The sequence below is a fragment of the Lampris incognitus genome, chromosome 4, assembly GCF_029633865.1.
Source record: "Lampris incognitus isolate fLamInc1 chromosome 4, fLamInc1.hap2, whole genome shotgun sequence".
NCBI classification, from domain to species: Eukaryota; Metazoa; Chordata; class Actinopteri; order Lampriformes; family Lampridae; genus Lampris; species Lampris incognitus.
In genome coordinates, this window is record NC_079214.1 from 27,336,724 (window position 1) to 27,364,639 (window position 27,916).

The 27,916-nt window shown below is 43.4% G+C and overlaps 1 protein-coding gene across 1 annotated transcript in view; it reads right to left on the reverse strand.

Moving 5' to 3' along the window:
• The window catches only part of homer2 (homer scaffold protein 2), a 42,948-nt gene that overhangs the window by 13,762 nt on the left and 1,270 nt on the right, over positions 1 to 27,916 (reverse strand). Inside the window, exons 2-4 of the mRNA XM_056278946.1 lie at positions 11,314 to 11,470; positions 3,739 to 3,870; positions 3,203 to 3,295 (exon numbers count right to left, since the gene is read on the reverse strand). Of these exons, the coding sequence (XP_056134921.1) occupies positions 3,203 to 3,295; positions 3,739 to 3,870; positions 11,314 to 11,470 (382 nt within the window). The remainder of the gene's footprint in view (positions 1 to 3,202; positions 3,296 to 3,738; positions 3,871 to 11,313; positions 11,471 to 27,916) is intronic.

Here is a 27,916-nt window from a genome sequence, read left to right on the forward strand (position 1 = left end):
TTTTTTTATCCATTATCCTAAAAAAAAACCATTATGCACAGAAACCTTGCACACTGAATCTGATGTTTTTGGGTTTTGTTTTTTTTTTTTGGTGGAAATTCACAATACGAAACAAAAGTGAGTCTTCAAGGAGTGAGGGTGACTTAGTGATTATCTCTCTTCTGAGGAGAAAGAAAGAGAAAATGTGGCCTACAACCATCAAGAGCTGGGAGCGTTTCACAAGCTGATACAGGAGCTGTGGAGCGAATAAGAGGCCCAGTTCGATGCATACTCAAACCACACATTAAAAACAAGAGGACAAATGACCACAACCCGATTGATTGTGAAAATTGTCTTGCAGTATGCCTACGGTAGATAGACACACACAGACACACACACAGACACAGACACAGACACACACACACACACACACACACACACACACACACACACACACACACACACACACACATCTGTTATGCCATTGGAAAAACTTTGCTGTGCACCATGAGATTCCTTTGACAGATGTGAAAAATCGCAGAAAATTGAAACTGTTCCGAAAACTTTTTTTTTTTGACAGTCGTCTTTTTCGGAGTTGGTGTGTAAACTTAATGTAGAAAAGTGTGAGGTTGTATTTATTTGTTAACATGTGAGATTTTCGGATGAAAAGTTCGGACTAGGTGTGCAAAGGCCTTGGGTTTGGCGTGTGTTTTAAGCCTGTCTCTCTCTGCCTTCTAACATTTAGAAAAAGGGTTGTAGATGTAGAGGACAGTGATGGTGGTGTGGGTGAGACTGGAGGTGGCAGTTGTGTAGAAGAACATCTCATCTCAGCTTCTCACAAGTCTACCCAGACAGTTAAGTTGGGTCTTTCTGCTCACCTCCAATTTTTTTTTATTAGTGTATCCTGCTGGACCACTCTCGCCTATATCACATAGATCCCAGCGTCCCCTTCTTAAGGTGGCGATTCTGAGCGGGTTGATCTGAAGATCTTAATGTGCGTTTTCCCTTGGACCCAAGAAAAGCATAGATTTTTTTCCCCACAAAGCGGCTGTGTGACCCATCTTATTTTTGTTGAATTTATCATAACAGCAATCAGTTCTACATCTTAGCCCAATACCAACAGGTTTTCAGGGGGGGCGAAAGTTACAAATAAATAAATAAAGGTTTAGTACCCTTTGATGGAAATTCATGAGTACAGTCAAAGCTCTCCAGTAGCTTTACAAATAAGTTTGCATCACAGGTAGTGCTCCAATTATCAAAACACACACACACAAAACACAAAGCCAGCGCGACTCGCTGCAAAGCACTTTAACACCCACAACACATCAGCGATGACAGTGGTGGGGTGAAGAGGGAATGTTGCCAGTATTTATCACGTCATAAGGCCCAGCAGCTTTCCGCTTCACAGAGCCGAGTCTGAGGCCTGCCATCTGGAGTTAGCACAGGCGGAGAGCACCCAGCAGCCCTGACTGCCAGAAACTGGGCAGAGGCGGCCTGGATACACCTCAAATTAGACTCTCCCAACACTATACACTCAACCCACTGAATAACCCATCTGAGATAACGTTTGTCTAATAGACGGGCTCTCATTGGAAGTAAAACAATGTAAAGTAACACCCTTATCTTGTGCGCGCCCATCAGTCAAGCTGTTACTACAACAGTAAAACAAACCCGTGCACTACAACTGGTTCTAGCCCGGCCATGTGTATATCCCTCACTTTTTTTGTGCTTTTCATGAAATCCACATGCAGACTCACTCATTCTTCAAATGCACTTGTTTCAGACTATATTGATGGTATCTGCCAGTTGATATTTGAACTTTGATCTCTGCAGTGTAGCTTCACTATACCCAAGATAGCCGGGAATCCATCATTACCATGTGTCAGTTGTGTAAAAAGAGATTGGTGTGGTTTACACTAAAGGAATAGTTGATGTAACGGTCGATGCATTCACGGGTTAGTAGCTTGTAACATTCAGAGCCCTGAAGAGAAGTTTCAAGGCGTCCAGGTAGCATAGCGGTCTATTCCATTGCCTACCAACACAGGGATCGCCAGTTTGAATCCCCGTGTTACCTCCGGCTTGGTCGGGCATCCCTACAGACACAGTTGGCCGTGTCTGCGGGCGGGAAGCCGGATGTGGGTATGTGTCCTGGTCGCCACACCAACGCCTCCTCTGGTCGGCCGGGGCGCATGTTCGGGGGGGGGAGGGGGAACTGGGGGGAATAGCGTAATCCTCCCACGTACTACATCTCTCTGGTGAAACTCCTCACAGTCAGGTGAAAAGAAGCAGCTGGCGACTCCACATGTATCGGAGGAGGCATGTGGTAGTCTGCAGCCCTCCCCGGATCGGCAGAGGGTGTGGAGCAGCGACCAGGACAGCTTGGAAGAGTGGGGTAATTGGTCAAGTACAATTGCAGAGAAAAAAAAGGGGGGGGGGAGACAAGTTTCAGGGATATTTGAATGTTTTTGTGAATGTTGCATGTTACATTATTGTGTCGCTATTATCACATACACCGGTGTCACTCTTCAATACAGGGCGAACAAAATGTGTGGAATAGGATAAACGTCTGCAGACAAAATGACAGAAGGCCAACCTGTAGGGCAGCAAGTATGAATGAGACAGTGTCCTTTAGCATGTAAAAAAAGAAAAAAGGATGTGCGCCTCCATGATGTCAACATTTACACAAGCGGTCCAGTGAGTGGTTTAATAAAAAAGTTTCAATGGCAGAGTTCATGAACTCGTCAATTCTGCTGAGAAAAAAAAGGACTCTCAGAGATGTTGTACAAACTCTTCATTTTCAATCGTTACTAGGAATCTTTCATTTATATCAAAACCCATTTTTCCTCTCTGTATTTTTCCATGGGTTTACTTTTCCTTTTAAGCATATAGTTAGAACATCATATGCAAAAACCTACAAGTCAAATGAACTTAATGTCAACAGAGGGCCCATATCATATAGTTTTCTGTATAAATATTGCTCGTCAGTGGTGGATAGGGGTCATTTCCAGTTTGGTGTTTACACTAAAAACAAAGTGTGTGTGTGTGTGTGTGTGTGTGTGTGAGCGAGAGAGAGAGAGGGATATTGAGCTCCATTACAATTATATGTATATAACTATATATTATAATTATATAGCTCATATTTCTCCTAGTATCAGATCGTAGCTTTGTTGCTCCACCCAAACAGAAGTGAACACAGGATTTCAAACCACAGAGAGACGGGTACCTGGGAGTGGTTACTGGATGTCTCAATTTTCTCTTGAGACTTGTCCCTCGCTAGCTTGGCTGCCTCTTTCACCTCCTGGAATTTTTCAGCAAACTGAAAACAAACGAGGGACATGGAAAGTTTTTGATCGGGAGAGATAAAACTGAAATTTAAAAAGCAGGGTATCCAACCTTTAGATTGTTGGGAATTCAGTGGTTTCAGTGGTGATTCAGAGATGATGAGCTCAGAGACAATTACGCCGTGTGGGGGGAGGAGGGGACATCATGGGCACCAATAATCAGGGAGTGCATCTACCCATATAATGATGCCAAATACATGTTATTTCCACTATTACAGAAAATATATATTGTAATGAACAAAATGCCTCCGATTTACATCCCTTATTGAGCTGAACTTGACACTACAGAAGAGATATCTTTGATGTTGATGATGACTAAAATTATACACCAATAGCTCTCTAAAAGCAAATGTAATTGGCAAAATGCCCTTTGCCATTTTTACCCTTGCTTATTAATGAGGATACTGTCTGTACTGACCTTGGCGAGTTGCTGCTCTGAGGCGAAGCCCAGGCCAAAGACAGTGTTGGCCCTGCTGTCTGCCCATTGGCCGAATTTCTGTGAAGTCTTGGTGAAGGTCATGTTTGGCGTGATGGTGCTGTTTATGATCACCTGTCGGGAGGACACAAACCTGAGCAAAATCACAGTCTTCGAGGCACAAAAATCACATAAGAACCAAAGTGTATCCGATATCTTCTCTGCACCATTGCACTTTATCAACTCTTATTTCGCCTGTATATAGTCAATCCTCATGTATATATCTGAAGATTGTCGTGTTGTATGTTGTTAGTCTATGTTAAGTACACAGACAGCCACGAAACCGGAGACAAATTCCATGTTTGTGCAAAACTACATGGCCAATAAACATGGTTCTGATTCGGAATATGAAAGGTGTTGGATTATTTTTTAATATCACATTGAGCGGAAAGCTGTCCATTATCATGCCTGCAAGAACAGATTTTATTCAGGCCTGGAATAAAAAAAGAGGCAGGTCTTTGAGTCCACCTATTGTGCCTGTATCAAAGACCTAATTTCTTGAATGGGAACCATCACAATCTCGCAGGAATAATGCAAAACATTACAACTAACATGCATGTATCATGGTCAACCATATTTGCTCAAACCACCATCACCTGTTTTCTAAACAGGAAATGAGAAACATTTCATTTCCACAAATACTGCAAAAAAAGCAGTCTCGACATCTGACTCAGGCTTACGCACAACCTTGAGAGACCAATAATCTAAACTCAATTAGATCTGTTTCTCTAAGGTACACTGCATATCTTGTTCTCTTGACAATAACATAATATACTAGTCTTAAAATAGAGTTTTGGCCATGTCTCAGTGATGCGCGCACGCACGCACGCACGCGCACACACACACACACACACACACACACACACACACACACACACACACACACACACACACACACACACACACAGTAATATCTGACCACTGTTGACCCACTAAACCCCAAGTGGTGAAATACCTCCATCCATATCAGCTACGGTGCACATACTCAGCTGTTGTGGCTTTGTAATATCACCTAGCGGCAAAAAACATCTGCCACAGTACAAATTCATCGAGCAACAGCTAATATACGGGGAAGCAGCTGCACAGTCTTAATAATGGTCGCTCATATACAGATATTGGAATATTGTCCTGATTGTACAACCTAATTGGGACAATCTTCCCTGGACCTTTGTATATTCCTGTTAACAGGTTTTGTTTTTTGTTTTTTTACCAATGCTATGATCTGATGAGAGAGTACTGTATAGTTGAGACCCCCCCCCTCCCCCAATTTCTGAAAGGCATAGCTTTTCTTTTTGCACTCTGAACAGAAGAAACTCATTATTACCCCAATTTCTCTTCTTCCTTTGCCTACAGAGTTCTAACTAATCCTACTTTATGTTGCGTTAAAGCTGAATCTGGGATTTCTCTGGTTGTCCCTCTCTCTGGCGGCGAGAACTTCAAATGAGATGCAGCAGCCTTTGTCGCTCGTGTACTGTCAGCTCAGCAGTAAACAGTTCCCACCCTCCTAAAGATGACATCCTTGGATCAAAACTAACATAGGCAATCTATTGTGTTACAAACCACATCAAACTACATGGGAACACTGTTGCACTGTAATATTGATTGTAGAATTGGTAGATTAGCTCTCCAACATAAACGTCTCCACATCGTCATCATGTTTCAATCCTTTTTCTTGTTCGAGTAGAAACGTGTTTGCTGCTGTGCCAGTGTTTGTCCTACCCCACCAAAAAATTTCACCAGCAGGGCGTCTGGGTATCGTAGCAGTCTATTCTGTTGCCAACCTACAGACACAATTGGCTGTGTCTGCAGGTGGGAAGCCGGATGTGGGTATGTGTCCTAGTCGCTGCACTAGCACCTCCTCTGGTCAGTCAGGGTGCCTGTTTGGGAGGGAGGGGGAACTGGGGGGAATAGCGTGATCCTCCAACGCGCTATGTCCTCTGGTGAAATGCCTCACTGTCAGGTGAAAAGAAGCAGCTGGAGATTCCACATGAATCGGAGGAGGCATGTGGTAGTCTGCAGCCCTCCGCGGATCGGCAGAGGGGGTGGAGCAGCGACCGCGATGGCTCAGAAGAGTGGGGTAATTAGACAGGTACAATGGGGGAGAAAAAGAGGGGAAAAACCACAAAAAAAAATTTCACCAGCATTATACAGATTGGAGAGTGTCTCCAACCACAGTAAAGATGCTAGTTAGTATTATGTAATCTGATTACATAAATAGCTATTTATTAACGGGGGAAAAAATCCCAGATTTCAGCTTTAAATTTCACAAGAGTGAAACCCACAAACTCAAATTTCTTGCATGTGCAAACTTTGTTGATTTTTTTTTGGGGGGGGGGGGAATCAACTCTGAGCATTTCTCTGCTGGGTTTGTCGACGCTGTTTATTTGTGGTCAAGTGTCATCGTGCATTAGTTCAAACAGACATGACCAACCCTACATGGACATCAAAAGACATTTAGGTCCATGTAAACACAAGAAAAGTTACCCTGTCACCTGCACACAAAGCCGCACAAAACACAACAGAAGTCAGAAATAGTACGTGCAAATTATCCCAACAATGAAGTAACAACAAAAGACAGTTGAATTGCAAAGCACACTTTGTCTCATAGCAACTCAGCTCAGAACATGGAATCGGGAAGCAAATTCATGACAGGCCCTCATGTCTGCTCATATGGAGGGACGCTATGGGGGCATCTCTCTTTTACTCCTTCAGTGGCCGAGGTGTGAAAACACTTAACATTTGTTCCAGAGCAGTGAAACTGAGACGGCAGAGTTGAGCAAACAAACGATAACAATCGATACAACAATACCTCTTGGTGAGATATTAACGGTGCACACCCAAAACAATCCTAATGGGTGATAAAAGGCAAACTCAAAACGCATTATGGGAAAGCCACACACAGCAGGTAATCGGCATTGTTTTTTCGCTGCATCAGGGGTTACAGCGTTCTCACTCAGAACGGTCATTTGCCAAATAAACTCGACTTTAAATCACCACGCCTGTTTCAAATGCTTGATGAAAATGAAAGTGGGCCTAAATCCACTAAAAATGAATTCCTGGGGGTACAGAGCGGTTAACACCTCCGACACCGTGTCATTGAAATACAGTTGTTTGTAATAGATGTTTGAGAAATCCCATCTAGCACAGCATGAATATTAAACTCAATACCTCCACTTGATAAGTTTTAAGTGATTCAAGCAAAGCTCTTTTGGAATAATGACTATGGGGGAAAAAATGATTTGAGGAGTCATGAATATCCTACCAAAAAAAAAAAAATCATGTTACTGGCTGTAGGTTTTCTGAAATGAAATATTCCTGTAAAAATGAGCACATGGAAATGAGAAAAGGCTAATGGAAGAAGACGGAGTGCAAGCATGCGAGAGGGAATTCAGAAAGGTGCCGTGTAAAGCTAAAGGACCGTGTTGTTTATCCTGCTATCTCTGGCTGTAATGCGGTGTGTAACGGGATAATGAGCAGAGTGGAACATGACCAACTTCACACCAATGAGGGATCCAACACGTCTGCAGTCTGCACCAGCACCCTGCTCTCTCCACTGAGAAAACACAGCCTTGGGAAAACGAAACCCTAAACAGGTCATTGATCCTGCACCAAGCGCGCACAGTGCATACCTGCAGGAAACTGGATAACGATTCATGGCATGAGCTGGAATTCAAAGCCATGCAAAATAGTCAATATTACGATTTTATTTAATATTTTTGATATCATTAAGCCATTGTATGCTGGTGTGAGAATTAGTAAACAAGTGTCAGACTCTCAGTGTGTCAGAGTGACGGGGACAGCTGTGAGGCTGGTGAGCCGGGTGGTGTGTATCAAGTGGCACAGGAGGTGCAGAGAGGGGCCCGGCCGGGTGCTGGCTGCAGGGTCAGTTACTCGGAGGGCGGCATGACAGTCAAGGCAGTTATAGGAGACCTCTTACTTGGCTGACTGTGTGTCTGCACGGGGCAGGGAATTTGCAAATTCGGCACAGAACTAAATATGACTTCAGCGACATAAGGCAAGGGAGGAGGGTCTGTGGGGAGAAATTGGTGTGTGAGTAAAGGAAGAAAAGAACAGGTATTTCAAAATAAGGGCCAATTTTGGAAGTGAATGGAAGTGGGTAAAAGCAGGGAGATAAATGTGCTCATCTAAACTTTCCAAAACCAACCTTCTGTATTGTCTTAGGGGTCTATCAGGTTCATACAGCGCAAATGATTTAAGGCCTATAAAATTCAGCAGGCGAGCTCTGCTCAGCTGTGATACTTGGTTCATCCTACTATCAGGGGCACTATTCAGAACGAGTTAGAGTAAAAGGGAAATATGCTGATACGCTCTCCTACTTACCAAATCATCATCATCATCAGCAAGTTGCCCGTATTCTTGGGGACAGACAAATTTCAGGTGACAGGCTGCCATAGTTGGTGTACATTGCACAAAGACGCAATTCTTCCCAGCAGACCCGTCTCTGTGTCAGCTAGCCTTAAACCTAAAAACTTTAACTCAACAAATCCTCGTGATGACTCAACATTCCTCAGCCATTTCATCTTTCGAGCACCTTGCTCATACCAACATGACATGTCTTGTTTGAGTTGAATTAAAAGAGGCAGGAGGAAAAATCAGCTCTCCTACTTTTCATTATTTCTCAGCTAAAAAAAATTCCTAATGCCTGTACACATAACCCTGTGCTCTGTAGAGCCTGTTTCAATGCATCTCTCACTTTGTTATGGGAGAAAGGGAAGAGAGGACTGCAGGAATGGGAGGACAGAGCAGAGAGTAAAATGCCTTTCAGAGTTATGTAAGACAAGCAAAAGTGATCGTTCTGGTACAGAAAATAGTGCACCTATACATTTTTAGACCTTGAAACTGAAACCTGTGCAGAACTGTTTGCAAGGATAAAACACCTTAGTATAACTGACTCCAGTCACCATTGTTGATTAACAAGTAGAGGTTTGAGTCATGCCTGTCGTACTTCCAACTGTGAAAGATGCATTATAAGTATCCATCATATAAATCAAGACTGAACTGTGTGGCGTGCTGGAATAACTGTCATGTGAGTTATGTTGCATTGAGATTTTGACAGGTGTAACTTGCACTTAACGCCCTAGATCTACAACTTCTGGACAAAAAGGTAATTCAAAACTTGTTCTGAAAAACAAAAAAAATCATAAATCCAGTTCAGTACAAATCCTGTATATTTAATCAAGAGAATAAACAACAAACTTTCTGCAGACAAAAGTAGATTTTAAGTCCACACACACACACACACACACACACACACACACACACACACACACACACACACACACACACACACACACACAGTTCAAAAAGGAGCTATTGTGCAGGAATCATCTCCTTTACTGTTCAGAGGATATTCTTCAAACCACTGGACCCAATTACTGTATTTCCCAGACTACAAGTCGCAGCAAAGTATAAGCTGCACTCAGCAAAAAAAATGCATTGTTGCAAGTCGCTTTGGTGTATAAGTCGCATATATATGTCGGTACAGTATTTTCAATTGAGTCACAAGACTAATCAGTGTCATCTAGTGGCCTTAGTAGAAATGCAGTGTATTTGTCCACCAAAATTACATTGTATAAGTCGCAGGACCAGCCAGATGAGTAAAAAAAAAACAGTGACTTCTAGCCCTGGAAATACGGTACCTCATGTGCAAACAACCACAGACGTTAGACAAAATGTTAAATTCTGGCAAACCTATTCCTCATTTGTTGGGTTGAAAATTAAAAAAAAAAACACAAACAAACAAACTCAACTAGCCTTTTTTAACCAAACAACCAAATTGGGAAGAATGTATGCAAAGCATTTATTACCTGATCAATCACAGCGGCAGTTGTGAAAGTAATCTGGGTGAGTTATGCCGAAGCAAAAAGGTGACAATCAATTAATGTCAGCACAGGAATCCCATTACAATCACGCCCCTCCAATATCCCACTGAGATAAGACCCCGATCTCCATGGCAACATGTAATCTACCCTCTTGGCTGCTTGAGGAAATGGGCGCAAACATGGCATACATACACACCAGCTATGGCATCCATCAGCACATGCAAAATTTAATCTCAACGTCATGCTCTCGTCGTGTCAGGGCAATGCTAGTGAATCTGAACCATGTCCTGGTTCATTTATGGCACGCAGTGCATGTATATTGCTAGACAATCGATTTTTGGTGTGTGGCTGCGTGTGTTTTAAGAGCCAGGGTGCTTGAGCAACATCAATAAAAAGTGGTCATCTTGATTTGTGGGGTAAAAAAAAAAAAACAACAACCCAAAAACCTCTCCCCTCTCCCTTTCTCTGACATTAATTAGACCGAAGGGGTAAGAGAAAGGCATCAAGGGAATGCTCCAACAAACCTCAGAGGTATGAGGCCCACTTTAAAGGAATAGTTGGGATTATTTTTAAGTCTATTCCCATTTTACACTCACTGCTCATGTAGTACATGAGTAGGTGTCATTGTCACGGTCATTCATCCATTTCTTCATACTGGACACAGCTCCAGTTTGTCATCTAGAATTCAATGCAATTAATATTTGACAAATCCACAATCCTCATCCAGTGCAAACCCCCCCCCCCAAAAAAAATCACTCCATAGTTCAGCCAAAGCTATCGTGATGCTACAGCAGTCTATCATAGTGAATTCAGGTGGTCGTTTGAAAACTTTAGTAATTTTTACCATCGGTTGTGGTCTTTCTTTCTACCGTGTTACTTCCTGCAACACAGCTTACCAGGGATTTCCAGCAGAAGTGACTCCCCCACAACACAGCAAAGACTAAAGGGGAATTTGCCTATGCATTTTTAAAACGACCACTCGAAATCACTACGATAGACTGATGTGGCGTCATGTTAGCGCTGGCTGACCGTGTTTTTGCCACACTGAACAAGGACTGTGTATTTGTCCCCCATTAAATGCACTGTGGTGTAGATTGCAAGCCAGATGGATGACAGTGAAAATGAAACCTAGCTATGTACAATATGAGCAGTGAGTATAAAATAGGAATAAAAATCTGAATTATTCCTTTAACCCTTGTGCTCTGTCGAGGTTGAAATGACAACTATTAACCATAAATACTAATAATTTAGATGAAGATATTTTGGGCATTTCTACATAGATTTTGCAATTGTATCGCTATAAATTCCAGAGGTGGCCTGGGCCAGTGTCCGTTCATCGCTGATTAGTGGACAGAACATGAGGGATGAAGTGGATGCTGACTGATGAGAAGTATAACACTGCCATGCTTCACTGCACATGCTTTCTGTCCTTCCACTGCTTGCTGCTCTTTACTGTCAATCATCTCTCAGACATATCTATCCTCTCATTTTTTGGGGGAAACAGGGTGACAGGAACCAAGATGACATTTCAATATTTGTACAAGCCATAGCTCACATACTGTGCACAGCCACACAATATGCCCGGGGAGACATCCTGGAGAGAAAACCCATGAGTATAACGATGAAAATAAATGCACACACACACACATGCAAGAATTAATTTCCAGACACACACCTTGGATCCATCCACGCTGATGATACGGTAGCTGTTGCGTGTGCTATCATAAAAATAGGAGACCGTGACAGCCTGCTTGCTGGCAGGAACCCAGTTCTTTTTGGTGGTTGGGTCAATCTGGAAGACATGGGCCCTGGTGGTGAAGATCGGCTGCTCCCTGGAGACCAGAGAAAGACAGGAATGATTATTGCAACTTCAGAGATTTAAATTGGAGAGGGGAGAAATCGCTGCAGATCAGACACAGAAGCCACCTGAGACCGGCGAATTAAAATCAGTTCATGGATGTATTGATCAACTAAATGTGGTTAGTCTAACATCTGAAAATGTAGCCCCTTGCAGTATGTCCATTAAGCACAAGCTATCCTTTGGATCAGGCGCTCTTGCTAAATCCTCTCCCTCACATGACATCAACAGGACCACTGTGCTAGCCTCTGGGATGCCACATCCCAAGTACCTCAGCAGAGGGACATGTGTTAATGTAACAGACAGCCTAATCCCTTATGGTAACCCAAATCCATTAGCACATCAGCACCTCTTGCATGCTCAAAAAGCACAGGCCAGGGTACAATAATACCTCCGTGTGTGTGTGTGTTTGTGTCTATGCACAGGTGTTTCAATGTGTCCATTGTCTAACAGAAGTTATCTCCTTTACTGCTAGAGCAATTAAAGTCTTTTAGCATTCAATGAGGCATTCATTTGTTATGATTTATAATCTAAAATATTCACTCCAGTGAAGAAAAAAGTTTTCTATTCAGTCACTTATTGCTTTGTTGACTTCCCATACTCACATATTGAAATTCATGGTCATAAAATCCAAACAGCAGAATGTCAGTATTGTGACCCTAGTTGGTGCATTGGGAAACACTACGTCGAATTGCCATTGACATAACAAGTGAGTAATAAGCAGATGAAATGAAATTGCTGAACTTAATTCAAGGTGATTTCATTGACCAGCATAAGTAAAAACAATGTTTTGTTTCTGAAGAACTGAACAGACCCCAAACAACAGGCTAGGCTTGTTCTTTCCAATGTCACTGCCTCTTGTGTCTTTCTTTGCACAAGTCTCCAATAACCTGTGTGTGTGTGAGAGAGACTTTACTGCCACCTTCCCCAGAGACCTTTTTTTTCCACAGTAAACACACACAGAGAACCAACTGAATCCACAAACCTGTCTTCCTAGCTTTGCCATGACATTAGCTGACAGCTCATCCTATTTTTGGCATACATTTTTTGCAGTTCAGCATCACATCGGTTCATTATTGAGGATTGTAGACTTATCTATTTGCCTACTGGTAGAAGTTATAGGCTAGTACAGATGCATGTCCTGCACAGATGATAGCACCCCATCCATTTGATCTGCACTTCCAGCTGCAAGAAGCTGGTTGCCTGTGTGTTTTAGAAAAACACTGTCAGGTTTTATGCAGACACACCACGGCAGCAAAGGCTGGGGAAAAGCCTGAGTCTGTGATGGAGGAGCCGAATTAGACTGGCTGTTAAATTTTCATGATCTCATGCCGACAAATTAGAGTGTAAACGCTCTTGCTGTTTCTTGCACCCCCCCATGCTGCACATGCACACACACACACACACACACACACACACACACACACACACACACACACACACACACACACAAACTCTGTTATGGGATACTCGTCATTTTCTCAACACAGAACTCCATTTAAGCTACATTTACAAAGCTCTGGAAAAAAATAAAGTAGGATGGATGGCAAGTACTCAAAGTAGGCCAACTTCCCAGGAAGTTTTGCAAGGAATATGGGTGGAGTAGCAGAATAAGGGGAACACAGATTGGATTTAGCAGCCGCTGTCCTCCTGGCTTGAGAACGAAAATGTGAAAGTGCTTTGGCCCACATGTCATCGACCAGTTACTCTACTAATATTCAAAGTGAAATTAATGTCAGATAGAAAAGGCAGAGAAAAAAATCACAAGCTAATAAAGCTTTTACTTCAATTGGGATTATTGTCCTCACAAATATGAAAGCCTGATAAATTCACAGTCCCCTTTAATCCTAATCGCAGTCCTGATCTGCTTTGGTAACAACAAAACTCATTATACAGATCACTGTCGTTGCTTTACACACACACATGCGCGCGCACGCACACACACACACACGCACTGACCTTTGCAGTAGCACCGTCTGGAACTGGCTAACGCTAGCAGGAAAAGGGAGGAGAAAGGCCAATCCTGAACACATGCATGCAATCACACAAGTACACCACAGAACTGTCAGAGGAATCTATTCATCTTCTTTCAAGGGACGAATAGATAAACTTTTCAGAAGAAAAAAAAGGAGGCAACATTGAGGACTTTTCAAGACCAGTGATTTCTTTCTTCTGTTGATTCATCGCGTACTCTTCACCCCCCCCCCAAAAAAATCTGGTGCTATAAATAATTCACAGGTGTGTGTGTGTGTGTGCGTGTGTGTGTGTGTGTGTGTGTGTGTATACTCATCATGGGTATGGTCTGAGTCAGTTCACACAGTCTACCCACATTCACCCTACACCCATCCACACAGATGATTCAACTGTTGTGTACTGTCATAGGTTGACAGCAAAAATAAATAAATAAATAATGGATGGGAGTTAAACACAATCAGCCATCTTGTATGGATGCAGTGTGTCAGAACACTTCAGAATAATGCTAAATAGGAGGGGATGATGAACAAGGTACAATTATACAAATATATCAAATTTTGACAACAAACGAACCTTTACTGATCAATGTTTTAATGATCATAAAATTCAATTCAATTCAATGTATTTTCATTAAAAACAATGTGCAGGCACATGTTAAAAATGAGGGCTGTGGCTTCACCAAACAGTACAAGACAGACAGACAAACACAGTATAAGATATACACACATGAAGACCAAAAGCTAAGATAAGTTAAAAAAAGAGCAAGAGTACAAAATATTCAAAAATATCTACAGACATTCAGTGGGTAGCCAGGTTCAGGTGGGCAACAGCTTGTGGAAAGAAGCTGTTTTTGAGCCTGGTAGTGCGGGCTCTGAGGCTCCTGTAGCGCCTCCCAGAGCGCAGGGGGGAGAACAGTCCATGGTTGGGGTGGGTGGGATCTCTGCTGATGCTCAGACCCCTTCAAAGGCAGCGTTTGTGATAAATGTCTTTTATGGCTGGGAGCTGGGTACCGGTGATATGCTGGGCCGCCTTGACGATCCGCTGCAAAGCTTTCTGGTCTACTGAGGTGCAGTTGCTGTACCACACTGAGATGCAGCTAGTCAGGATGCTCTCTATGGTGCAATGGTAGAAGTTGGTGAGAATTTTGGGGGATAGACGGGCGCTCCTCGGCCTCCTCAGGAAATGCAGGGGTTGTTAGGCCTTTTTTTTTCACAAGGGCCTGGGTGTTTGATGTCCAGGAAAGTTCCTCGCTGATGTGGACTCCAAAGAATGTAAAGCTGGAAACACGCTCCACTTCCACCCCATTGATGTGTATGGGGGAGTGGCTGCAGCTTCTAGACCTCCTGAAATCCACAATCAGCTCCTTTGTCTTCTGCACATTGAGGGCAAAATTTTTGGTAGTACACCATGATGTGAGGTGCTGAATCTCGTCCCTGTAGGCCGTCTCATCATTGTTGGTAGTATGGCCAATAACTGTGGTGTCATCTGCAAACTTAACTATAACATTTCAAGGGTGAGTTGGCAGGCAGTCGTGGGTAAAGAGGGAGAAAAGGAGGGGGCTCAGAACACAGCCTTGAGGGGCACCTGTGCTGAGGGTCAGAGTGGAGGAGGTGTGGTCACCTAACCTAACAGACTGAGGTCTGTTGGTCAGGAAGTCCAGGGTCCAGTTACAGAGGGAGGGGTTGAGGCCAAGGGAGAGGAGTTTGGTGGTTAGTTTGGCAGGGATGATAGTGTTGAAGGCAGAGCTATAATCTATAAACAGCATCCGGATGTATGTGTTGTTAAGTTCAAGGTGGGTCAGAACAAAGTGCAGGGCAGTGGCAATGGCATCCTCAGTAGACCTTTTGGGGTGGTAGGTGAACTGATGTGGGTCGGATAATGTTTTTGATGTGAGCCAGAACCAGTCTCTCAAAGCACTTCATGGCAATAGGGGTGAGTGCTATGGGTCGGTAGTCATTCAGACATGTGGATGTTGGTTTCTTGGGGACAGGAATGATAGAGGTGGTCTTAAAGCCTGCCGGGACTATGGATTGGGACAGTGAGAGGTTAAATATAGTTGTGAAGACCTAAGCCAGCTGGTCAGCACATTCCCGGAGGACTCGACCCGGTATGCCGTCTGGTCCGGCAGCCTTCCGTGTGTTCACTCTGCACAGTGATTCTCTGACCTCTGTGATCGATAGACTGAGCACCTGGTTTTCTGGGTGGCTGGGGATTTTTGTGGCTGGGTCAGTATTGTCCTTGTCGAAGCGGGCATAGAAATGATTTAGCTTGTCTGGCAGGGAGGCGTCATGGACAGTGGGACCGCTATTGGAGCTTTTGTAGTCTGTGATAGACTGAATGCCTTACCACATTCGCCAGGGATCGGACTTATTGTGAAAGTGGTCCTCTATTCGTAGGGAATATTTATGTTTGGCTGTTCTGATGCCCTTTTTGAGGTTGAATCTGGCTGCGCTGTAGGCCTCACAGTTACCTGACTTGAACGCTGCATTCCGGACTTTCAGCAGCTGCCGGACCTCACTGGTCATCCAGAGTTTCTGGTTTGGAAAGGCACAGATTGATTTTTTTATTGTGACACTTTCAGTGTTAAAGTTAATGTAGGCTTGTATAGCAGATGTCTATTCATTAATGTCTATATGGGAGCCATGGGTAGCTGAATGTGCAAAAATACACCAGTCTGTATTGTCAAAACAGTCATGGAGTTCAGAGACTGCTCCTTCTGGCCAGACAGTGATTGTCTTTACTGCTGGCTTGACCCGTTTTATTAAGAGTTTGTAGGCTGGGGCCAGGAACAGGCAGAGGTGGTCAGAATGCCCCAGATGAGGGCAGGGAGTAGCTTTGTATGAGTCCTTGATGTTTGTATAGAGATGGTCCAGGGTGTTTTGTCCCCTAGTGGGGCAGGAGACATGTTGATGGAATTTGGGCAATACAGCCCTGAGGTTAGCCTGATTAAAATCACCACCAATGATAAAGGCATCGTCCAGGTGTTTGGTCTGTTGTCTGCTGATGGCACATTGTAGCTGCTTAAGTGCTACCTTAGTATTAGCATGTGGGGGGACGTATACAGTGGCGATGGTAATTGCCGTTAGCTCCCTGGGCAGGTAAAAAGGCCTACACTAAATCATAAGGAGCTCGAGATCAGCAGAGCAATGCCTTTCAATGATCTTTATAAAAGTCAACAGTGCATGTTTATAGCTGCAAATTTGTGCAATACTGAGGGTTGCTCTGCCATTTCTACACCATGCTTAACCAACGGCATCAAGTTACCTCTGAGGGATAGGGAGCAGGTAATAATGATGCCTGCCTTGTTTTCTTAAACCCCTTAAATCTTTTTTGCTGACTAACTGTGATGTACGTAAGAAAAAAAAACGCATCCATATATACAAGCATACATATATACATGTATGTGTGTGTGTGTGTGTGTGTGTGTGTGTGTGTGTGTGTGTGTGTATATATATATATATATATATATATAAATAAAAGCGGCACGGTGGCGCAGTGGTTAGCGCGGCCGCCTCACAGCAAGAAGGTCCTGGGTTCGAGCCCCGGGGTAGTCCAACCTTGGTGGGGTAGTCCAACCTTGGTGGGGTAGTCCAACCTTGGTGGGGTAGTCCAACCTTGGTGGGTCATCCCGGGTCGTCGTCTGTGTGGAGTTTGCATGTTCTCCCCGTGTCTGCATGGGTTTCCTCCGGGGGCTCCAGTTTCCTCCCACAGTCCAAAGACATGTACGTCAGGTGAATTGGCCGTACTAAATTGTCCCTAGGAGTGTGTGTGTATGTGTGTGTGTGTGTGTGTGTGTGTGTGTGTGTGTGTGTGTGTGTCGGCCCTGTGATGGCCTGGCGGCCTGTCCAGAGTGTCTCCCCGCCTGCCGCCCAATGACTGCTGGAATAGGCTCCAGCGACCCTGAGAGCAGGATAAGCGGTTAAGCAAATGGATGGCTATATATATAGCGTTTGTTTTGTTGTTGTTTTTTTCCGGAAACCATCAATGGTGTTGTTGATAAAAGTGCTCAACAAATGAGGAGCGGAATATTAGGATAGATATAGGAAAAAAAACTTTAATACATTGCAGTACAAGCTTGTTTCATGCGTCACACACTCAGCATCTGCCAATGTGAATATATATATATATATAAATAATTCAGTGAGTCAAGTAAATTGTTTATGAGACAGTACAAGCTTGTTTCATGCCATAAGCAATCAGTGCGTGACACACGAAACAGGCTTGTACTGTCTCATAAAGAATTTACTTGAATCGCTGGATTATTTTGCTCCTTATTTGTTGAGCAGTTTTCCTACCATTGAGTGTTTCTTTTAACAATGTATACACACACACACACACACACACACACAAACACACACACACACACACACACACACACACACACACACACACACAAACACACACACACACACACACACACACACACACACACACACACACACACACACACACACACACACACACACACACACACACACCATCCATCAAGTCCGGAATTTTCTGAAAATGTTGCTTACAAAATGATAATCTGAAATGTGCATATCAGGGTATCTATGATCTTGAATTTAGAAATGACTTGAGTAGAGGCAGAGTCAGAATGGCTGCCCTCTTCAAGACAATGAGACTTTGGGCAGAATTTTGCCAAATGCGGTTGCAGATATACTGCAATTGTCTAATGCAATGCATGTGGCTACAGTTGGACCTGATTTTCCAGTCAAGTTATCAAGAGCGGAAAAACAGCCGACTCTGGAATCACAAGTTAGAGGTGTCACTCCGGGCTCATCCTCTGAAACTGCTTTCTTTATCTAAATTCAATCTTACACAGCTCCAACAGGTGCATGGCAACAGTTAGTGTACTGATAACTCATTTGAAAGCCTGAGGCAGACCTTTAAAACAGTTCAATGTACAAAAGAATGGTGGCCGCTGCCCATAAAGCCGCCCTGCAAGTGAGCAGTCCTACCTGCTCAGTTATTTGCCTGGGAACATTTTGCACAATCCCATTAGGAGCCATCACTGGAATGTCACTTTACCTGTTACGGAAGTCACTGTCAATGATAAAATCTCTTACACAAACACACACCGACCCCCGACCCCAGGCAAGACATACATATACATACTGGTGTAGGTGGGCATAAACCTACTCTCTCTCAACAATACACTGTGTCCAAATAATCTCCAGTAGTTTTGAAATCTCACACGGAGACAGAGAAAAGATTTTTGATATAGTCGTGTTATTAATTTCCTTTTTGCACCATATGGGGGGAGGGGGGATTCACTCCTGGGTGACAACACTGGCAGCACCTAATGAGACTTCCGAGTGAAACCAGCTGTCAAAAAAAGGTACACATGGTCCCTTTCTCCCCACAGTTAAGCAGGTGTCAAGGAGAGCAAGAGATAGAGAGAACATATTCACAGTCTGAGCAGAAAAAGAGAAGGCCCTGTACAGAGAGAAGTGAATCATGTGTCCAGGTGTAAATAGATGTAGATTCATAGAGACAACAGTAGGGCCGGCAACCATAACCTAGTCTGATGAATTGTTCTGTGTGATATGGAAAATATATCACGATAACCATAAAGGAATTTTACACGACAGATCTGCCTACATATGTAAAAATACCATATTTAAGAACCCAGCTGAGGTTCATCACATTGAACTGTTTGGTAATGTAAAGTATAATGTCAAACCAAAACTAGTTTTTTCAAATAATAATTCCTCAGCTATTTCAGACCTCATTTTGAGAGAAATGTTAGGCAACAGATTCTCATTACCGTTAATTTAGACAACAACATATCAATATCCAACCCTCATCCCGATACGATAATACTGAATTGCCCAGCCCTAGTCGTCCTTTCTGAATTCTCCACAGAACAATCTGACACTTGCACAGGCAACACCAGCTGCGAGTTACACAACATTATGGTCAGTTATCTGATGTGGCAAACCAGCTCTGATAAATTGCCCTGATAATAGCAAGACTATTTTTTTCCCCAAACAGAATATATTTCTTTAAAGTTTTTCAGTTAAGCAAGCATCATAATGGGTTTGTTAGCTTATAGCGCATTACTGCTTAAGCCTTATTGCTGCAGCACACAACACCAACACAACAGCAAAGACAACTCAGCAGAGCACAGGCTGTGACCAAGACCATGTCAGTTATTATGTCTGTTGTGCAAAGCAGACACATTATTCATCATACTTATTCCGTACAAACTTCGGCACGTAACGAGTCTCGTAGCTTTGAGAAAACCCCTGCAAATTATACATAAACATGTGGTTCAATCGAGAGTGGAGTGCTATGACTTTTCTTAGCGATTTGAGCAGCCATGGCAGCGAAATCGAAGAAAGTTGAACCAGCTCATCTGCACACAACATTTATTGAGAGAAATGTTTTATCACTCATCTAAGTGACCTCTTCAGTCTAAACTGACTGCAGGTATCCCCACCCTTATAAACAATACAGTGGCATAACGACCAAAACCAACAATCAGTTTCATATGCAAACAGGCCTGACCATTAACTACATATTTAATGGCCATGTGTACTAGTCACAGAGGATTGGGGAATGTTTGCAATCCCAGCATTGTAAGATGGTGACAGATGTACTCTTCTTTTGTTGTTGACGCGTTTAAATTCTACACACAACAAACATAAAACATAAGAGAGAATAATAATAATAATAATAATAATAAAGAGAGAAGAGTCCTAGGGGTTCTCTGCAAGTTCAAGTTCTTATATCAAGTCAGAGAGGTCCATAGCATTCTTCTTCTCCATTAATCTCAGTGATGCAAAATAATGACACAGTTCCCTATGAAATATGCAGAAGTTTGGCTACGTTTTCAGGAATCTGTTCTTATGTAAAAAGAACTTTCCAAGAATAATAATTGTGTTAATTGCCAGATCATATGTAACGTGCATGGATAAGTAGACACGTTGGCCGTTAGCTAACGGGTTGGACCCTTTAGTCAAGCGGTTAGCTATGTTTCCCGCGGCGCGGGAGATCCGGGTTCGCATCCCGGCTGTGGCGGTTCCCGGGCTGCCCCCCAAATTCGCTACATTGGTGTTAGAAGTGGAATGGTGAGGCCATCGGAAGCACATGCGCCCAGACGCGTGAAGGAGCTGATATGCTTAAGCGCGGGGACGCGCTTCCCGAAGGAGGGGGGTAGTGTAAATCGCAGCTTACGTTTTATGCTTTTTAAGACAGTTTCAGAGTTTATAATCGGTGTATATTGGGTGGAATGTTCAGAAGTAGAGTGCGTCACATGACCTACGCTCTTAACTGCCATCCCTCCCCAAGAAACCTCTTTAAATACCCCGTTTCCAACCATCAGGTACAATTTACATATCAAAGCGTAAAGAAATGTGTTCTTTCTCAGTGTGACTCTCATTGTGACATGACTTACGGTTTTTGAATAAATTGCCTCCCAAGCACAGATAGCGCTAACTCCCATAGATTGCTATGTTAAACTGAGCTCTGAAGTTCTTCTCAAAAACAGACGATGGCAGTTTTTTTTAACTCCGACAGCTTGTACGTATACCGTCAACTGTGAGGGGCCCTACAAGCCATAATTCATTCGGGGGGGGGGGGGGCTCTCACACAAATACAGTCTCCTTTCACATTTGACTCTCATACACATACAGCCTCCTTTCACACACACATACATTCTCCTTTCACATACATATATTTTCACTCTCACACATATACACTCTCCTTCCGCAGACATTTCTTATCACTCTGGCTTGTATGGCCCCTCACAGTAAACAGTAGGTACACATCAGCATCTTCACTGAAGCCTTAAGATGCTCATTATGAAAACTTTTTCTCAGTGCAACTTGTACTTTTCGAGCTAAGACGACACCAATCAGCAGGCACACAACATTTCTCTAGATATTTTCTAAGTTCTGAATATCTATGGGCAAGGGCTAACAAATAAAACTAAACTGTGCGACAAAGAAACATTTTGCATTTCAGTGTATTAGGCGTGCCTTGTAATCATAGGCCATGCAGGGCCTTTGCCAAATTATGCATGAGGAAGAACACCAAAATCGAGCTTAAACTTTTTCCTTTCATCTGGCAGTGCTAATAACACTAGGTTGAGGAGACATTATAAAAAAAAAGGGCGCTTCAATGAGACTAGGGAACAAAAGAACATTCTCCCTGTCAGAAAGGGGAGAGAGCTGTACAAGTTACATACAACTAGGCCACAAACTACATAGAAGTGGTGGCACCGACATGGTTGAAGTGAGTGATGGAAAAACAGGAACAAATTTGTTGTGGTTTCTCCAGCCAATGTTGAGTTCATGGGTGGGGAGAAAAAAGTATAACCCTCACAGTCTGGGGTTAATTACATGAATTGTCATCCGTCAGTTTGATCCAGATCATCTGTTAGATGAAGAGCTTGCCATTATACCTGCGAGGTCTACTGGAGTGCAGAGCCGCCTCATTAGCAAGGACACCATTATGTGTGAAGGAGCGGCGCACACAGGGGAGGAGAGCCCCCTGGCATCACCCATCCCAACACCACCTGGGCTTTTATCCTATAGGGGGCCACTTTGGTGTCAGGGGTCGAATGGGCTGTTTTTCCTCCTCAGCTAAACAACAGAAGTGTGGACTTCAAGATCCCTCATTAGCCAAAGAATATTCAAAATACAGTACTGATAACATGAGTAAACTTGTCAGTAACAATAAGAGCAGCAGCTCTGCATGCACTTTTTTCCTCATAGCCGGGTGTAAAAAGGGTCATGTAATCTAGAACCAGGCCATACATCAATATTGTGATATGAGACTAGATTTCATCTGGGATTTTGGTTATTATGATAAAATTATAACTTAAATGCCATTCCCTGGTCTTAAAGGCTGCATTATCAATCAATCAATCAAGTTGCATTTTATATAGTAAAGGTGATATAATTCAATGACTGTTTCAGCCGAGTGAAATGAAGAATGGATGGCTCTACCTGCTCAGTCCTCATAGCCACATCACTAATGAGCCTTTCTCAGCATTTTCTCATGTGTTAACGTCTTTTGAAAGCAACAACAATCATCCCCAAATCATCGCCACATTATTGAGAGGTAGCCAGTCAAAAACATCATTTGTCAATATTACTTCAGACAAATTTGCTGTGAATATTTTTGTTTCAGCTTTCTAAACCTTCTAAATAGACTCTAAGGGCCCTGCCATGTCATACATCGTACACTGTGGAGAGCAATGTAAAATCCAGTGGAGAGAGAGAGAGAGAGACAAGCCCAGATGTCAGGAAAATAGATACCAGTTAACTCTAGGTAGAATCACCTTAGAGCATACGATGCAGTATACTTACCTTGGTCTAATTATTACAGCATCGGGGAGTTTCAGTGGGGCAGTGAATAACCTAAAACAAAAAGCTCGCAGAGCTCTATAAGCAATTAAAAATACATTCTTTAACATTGATATACCAATCTCCATCCGGTGCAAACTGTTTGATAGTGTAATTCTGCCCATTGCACCATATGGAAGTGAGGTATGAGGTCCACTCAGTCTTTCCAGCTACACTAGATGGGACAAGCATCCTGCAGAAACCCTACATGCTGAATTCTGTAGAATGATTCTGAAAATACAAAGGAAAACACCAAACAACGCATGTAGGGCAGAATTAGGCCGGTTTCCATTATTAATAAATGTACAAAAAAGATCTCTAAATTTCTGGATGCACTTAAATACAAGCCCAACAAATACATTCCACTTTAAAGCTCTGAAAACCCAAGAACTGAACCCCGAAAAGAGTCCTGAAGCAGCTGGTTCTGAGACTCACTAACCCTTTAACAAATACTAAGACCAACCAACCTCAGGCCAGCACTGCATTCCAAACAAACATAAGGATAAATCAGCTATAAAACAAACAAACATGAAGATAAATCAGGCTATAAAACAAAGCAAGAACAATTATCTGAAACATTGGAACGCTGAAATCAAAACTCAAAACAAACTAGAAGTCTACCGGGCCGTAAAAACAAAACTATGATTTGGAAGAATACCTCTTAACTGTCAGAGACAGGAAGCAGCGACAGATCCTCACCAAATACAGGCTCGGTGACCACAGTCTAGCCATTGAAAAGGGGAGACATAAAAAGACATGGTTGCCAAAAGAGCAACGAATATGTGGTCAATGCATAACAGATGAGGTGGAGACAGAGGTGCACTTTCTACTTAAATGTGAAAAACAGTGACAGACTTTTGTCAAGGAGCTGGAACATGTGATTCCAGTGTACCAGGAAATGGACGACGCAGGTAAGCTGCGGGTGGTCCTGGGAGAGGGGCCAGCGGCGAGCATTGCAACAAGATTTATATTTTCCTGCCACAACCTGAGAGACAGTGGGTGACGGCACCCATTATTGGTTGTTATTTGCTATTGTCATTATTTAGCGAATGCCTCTTGGCAGACGCTTTTGGTCTGGGGTGACGTGAGGGCTGTAGGTGCACACATTCTCAATGAGTGCACCTATGAGGACAAGCGCACGGCCTCGGTGTTGTTGGTGCCGTGTTCTTGCCAGCTAGGCCGCGGAACCATAAACTATTATTGCTACTGTTGTTGTTTGATATCATAATCACTGTTGTTGTTGCTGTTACTACAATCATCGTTGCTGTTGTGCTGTTGTTTTACATGCTTTGGCAATATGTACAAAAGTGGATGTCATGCCAATAAAGCAAATATTGAATTGAATATTGAATTGAATTGAGACAGACAGACACACAGAAAGATAGAGAGACAGACATAGATAGACAGACAGACAGACAGACAGACAGACAGACAGACAGACAGACACAGACAGCGCGCGAGAGAGAGACGGACAGACAGTCAGAGAGAGAGACCTTGACCTTTAACCAAGTCTTTAATGGTCCAATTTTCCTTCACATTAAGATAGCAACATTAATAAAGATACTCATATACATAGTGAGTACAAGGAGATGCAGTGTAAAGCGAAGAGAGAGGTGGCAAAGGGAAAGGAAAAAGCGTATGGTGAGCTGTATGAGAGGTTAGAGACTAAGGAAGGAGAAAAGGACTTGTACTGACTGGCTAGACAGAGGGACCAAGCTGGGAAGGCTGTGCAGCAGGTTAGGGCGATCAAGGATAGAGATGGAAATGTGCTGACAAGTGAGGAGAGTGTGTTGAGAAGGTGGGAGGAGTACTTTAAGGGGCTGATGAATGAAGAAAATGAGAGAGAGAGAAGGTGGAATGATGCGGGGATAGTTTATCAGGAAGTGCGGTGGATTAGTAAGGATGAAGTGAGGGTAGCTATGAAGAGGATGAAGAGTGGAAAGGTAGTTGGTCCAGATGACATACCTGTGGAGTCATGGAGATGTTTAGCAGATGGATATTTAGGAGATGGATGGTAGTGGGGTTTTTAACTAGATTGTTTAACACAATCTTAGAAAGTGAGATGATGCCTGAAGAGTGAGAAGAAATATAATGGTACCGATTTTCAAGAATAAGGGCGATGTGCAGAACTGTAGCAACTACAGAGGTATAAAGTTGATCGGCCACAGCATGAAGATATGGGAAAGAGTAATAGAAGCTAGGTTAAGAGGAGAGGTGATGATTAGCGAGCAGCAGTATGGTTTCATGCCATGAAAGAGCACCACAGATGTGAAGTTTGCTTTGAGAATGTTGATCGAGAAGTATAGATAAGGCCAGAAGGAGTTACATTGTGTCTTTGTGGAAACATATGACAGGGTGTGGAGAGAGGAGGTGTGGTATTGTATGAGGAAGTCGGGAGTTGTGGAGAAGTATGTAGGAGTAGTACAGAATATGTACGAGGGAAGTGTGACAGTGGTGCGGTGTGCGATTGGAAAGACAGATGGGTTCAAGGTGGAGGTGGGATTACATAAAGGATCGGCTCTGAGCCCTTTCTTGTTTGCAATGGTGATGGACAGGTTGACACACCAGATCAGGCAGGATTCTCTGTGGACTATGTTGTTTGCAGATGACACTGTGATCTGTAGCGAGAGTAGGTTGCAGGTAGAGGAGAGCCTAGAGAGGTGGAGGTATGCACTCGAGAGAAGAGGAATGAAAGTCAGTAGGAGCAAGACAGAATACATATGCGTGAATGAGAGGGAGGACAGTGGAATGATGAGGATGCAAGGAGTACAGGTGATGAAGGCGTATGAGTTTAAATACTTGGGGTCAACTGTCTAAAGTAATAGGGAGTCTAGAGAGAGGTGAAGAAGAGAGTTCAGGCAGAGTGGAGTGGGTGGAGAAGAGTGTCAGGAGTGATTTGCGACAGAAGGGTACCAGCAAGAGTTAAAGGGAAGGTTACAAAATGGTTGTGAGACCAGATATGTCATATGCTCTGGAGACGGTGGCACTGACAAAAAGACAGGAGGTGACGCTGGAGGTGGCAGAGTTGAAGATGCTAAGATTTTCATTGGGAGAGACGAAGAAGGACAGGATTAGGAATGATTATATTAGAGGGACCACTCAGGTTGGACGGTTTGGAGACAAAGCAAGAGAGACAAGACTGAGATGGTTGGGACATGTGTGGAGAAGAGATGCTGGGTATATTGGGAGAAGGATGCTGAATATGGAGCTGCCAGGGGAGAGGAAAAGAGGAAGGCCAAAGAGGAGGTTTATGGATGTGGTGAGAGAGGACATGCAGGTGGCTGGTGTGACAGAGGAAGATGCAAAGGACAGGAAGAGATGGAAACGGATGATCCGCTGTGGCGACCCCTAACGAGAGCAGCCGAAAGTAGTAGTAGATACTCATATACATAGTGAAACACAACAATCCCCATACACAGTAAAAACAAAAGATACAGAGAGAGAGAGAGAGAGAAGCCACAAGCCAGACTCAAACGCGCAACTATATGGCTCCTGGCTCATCCTGCTAAGGCACTAGCAGATGAGGCATTTCTTAATCTCAAAGAGGAGGAGAATGGGAGAGAGGAGGTCTCCACAGAAGTACAGCCCCGCAGCAGATGGCCTACTATCCCTCAACCATCTGGTGAGGAGACGTCCAATCCCCGTCAGTCTATCCCCTTTCATTTACTGAGTTTTACAGTAAGCATGCAGTTCCACTGCGAGCCCACCACACCCACCTCCCCTCCCTCCAGTCACAGACAGAGGAGGACGTAACGCCGTGCTTAGCTTGACAAACAGCCCTTTCCTCCTCCCCCTCGTTGTACCTAGAGCTCCCTGAGCAGCCAAGAGAGCCACCCCTACCACGTCACACAGTCTAATCAATGGGCATAAGCCAATAGCCGTCATTCTCAGGCCGGCTAGGAGATTACCATCTAGCCCTATGTTAGCAGTGGGACTCTCACTGCAGCTTACTTTAAATAGCAATATGCTCATTGCCTTGCTGTCAGTGACCCTTTATTCAGTCAGCAGGGGCTTTGGGGATTCCAGGCAATGTTTTGGATTTTTCCAGAACCAGGGAGAAATGCAACGGTCGAGATGGGGGAAACTACTCACACTAGAATTTACCACCACTTTCTCGCTACTCGTTTATATAAGAAGGAAAAAAAATAACTCCATGGTCTGAATACAGCGAGCTTGGATAAATATAATTTGTGGCACCAGTTTTCTCCCTACATAGGCTGGCTGTTTTTGAAGTAATATAACTATGTTCCACTCTCCATTCATTCTGAGCTTAGCATTCTACCCATCAAAAGAAACGGGGACATTTCAGCACTGTCGAATGGCCTAAGCCATATGACCCACATGCTGACCTTTCTATTGGGTCAAGGTTGAGGGGGTGCTGACAGTTTGTCTGAGTGTGTGACAACTATCAATGAAATGACCTATAGCAGCAGGATGCAATGGAATGTTACTGATAGTGTGTGTGTGTGTGTGTGTGTGTGTGTGTGTGTGTGTGTGTGTGTGTGTGTGTGTGTGTGTGTGTGTGTGTGAGAGAGAGTGTGTGTGTGTGTGTGTGTGTGATGGTTAATCTATAACTTAATCAATAATCCAGCTCCAGGGTTGTTCAACACCTCTACAAACATGCACATGCGTGCGCGCACACACACAAACCTGGTGTAGTAATCAGTAAATCACACATGATGAGACACAATTGCATAACTCGCCTGAATGTAATTATGATACTTTGATACTCTGCACAATAAAAAAATAGACAAGCACATGTTCCGTTTTTGGTGGAGGAAAACTTCTTTTTATCAAACTGACAGGAGGCACTTGCTCGATCACTTGCAACAATGTCCCAAAATATGTTTAACATTCATCAGAACCAGAATCATGTATATTGTCCATGTAGGTTCGCACAAACATGGAATTTTATTCCAGTCTTGTGACTCTCTCAGTGTATTTAACATAGAATAACAACACTACAACACAATAATTTATGTTGTTAAATCAGAGCTAGTGAATGAGAGTGGGTCATATTAAAAGGAGAAATGGTTTCTCTCTCACTCAGTACAAACTAGGATTATGTGCTTGGCTGTCATGCTGCAGGT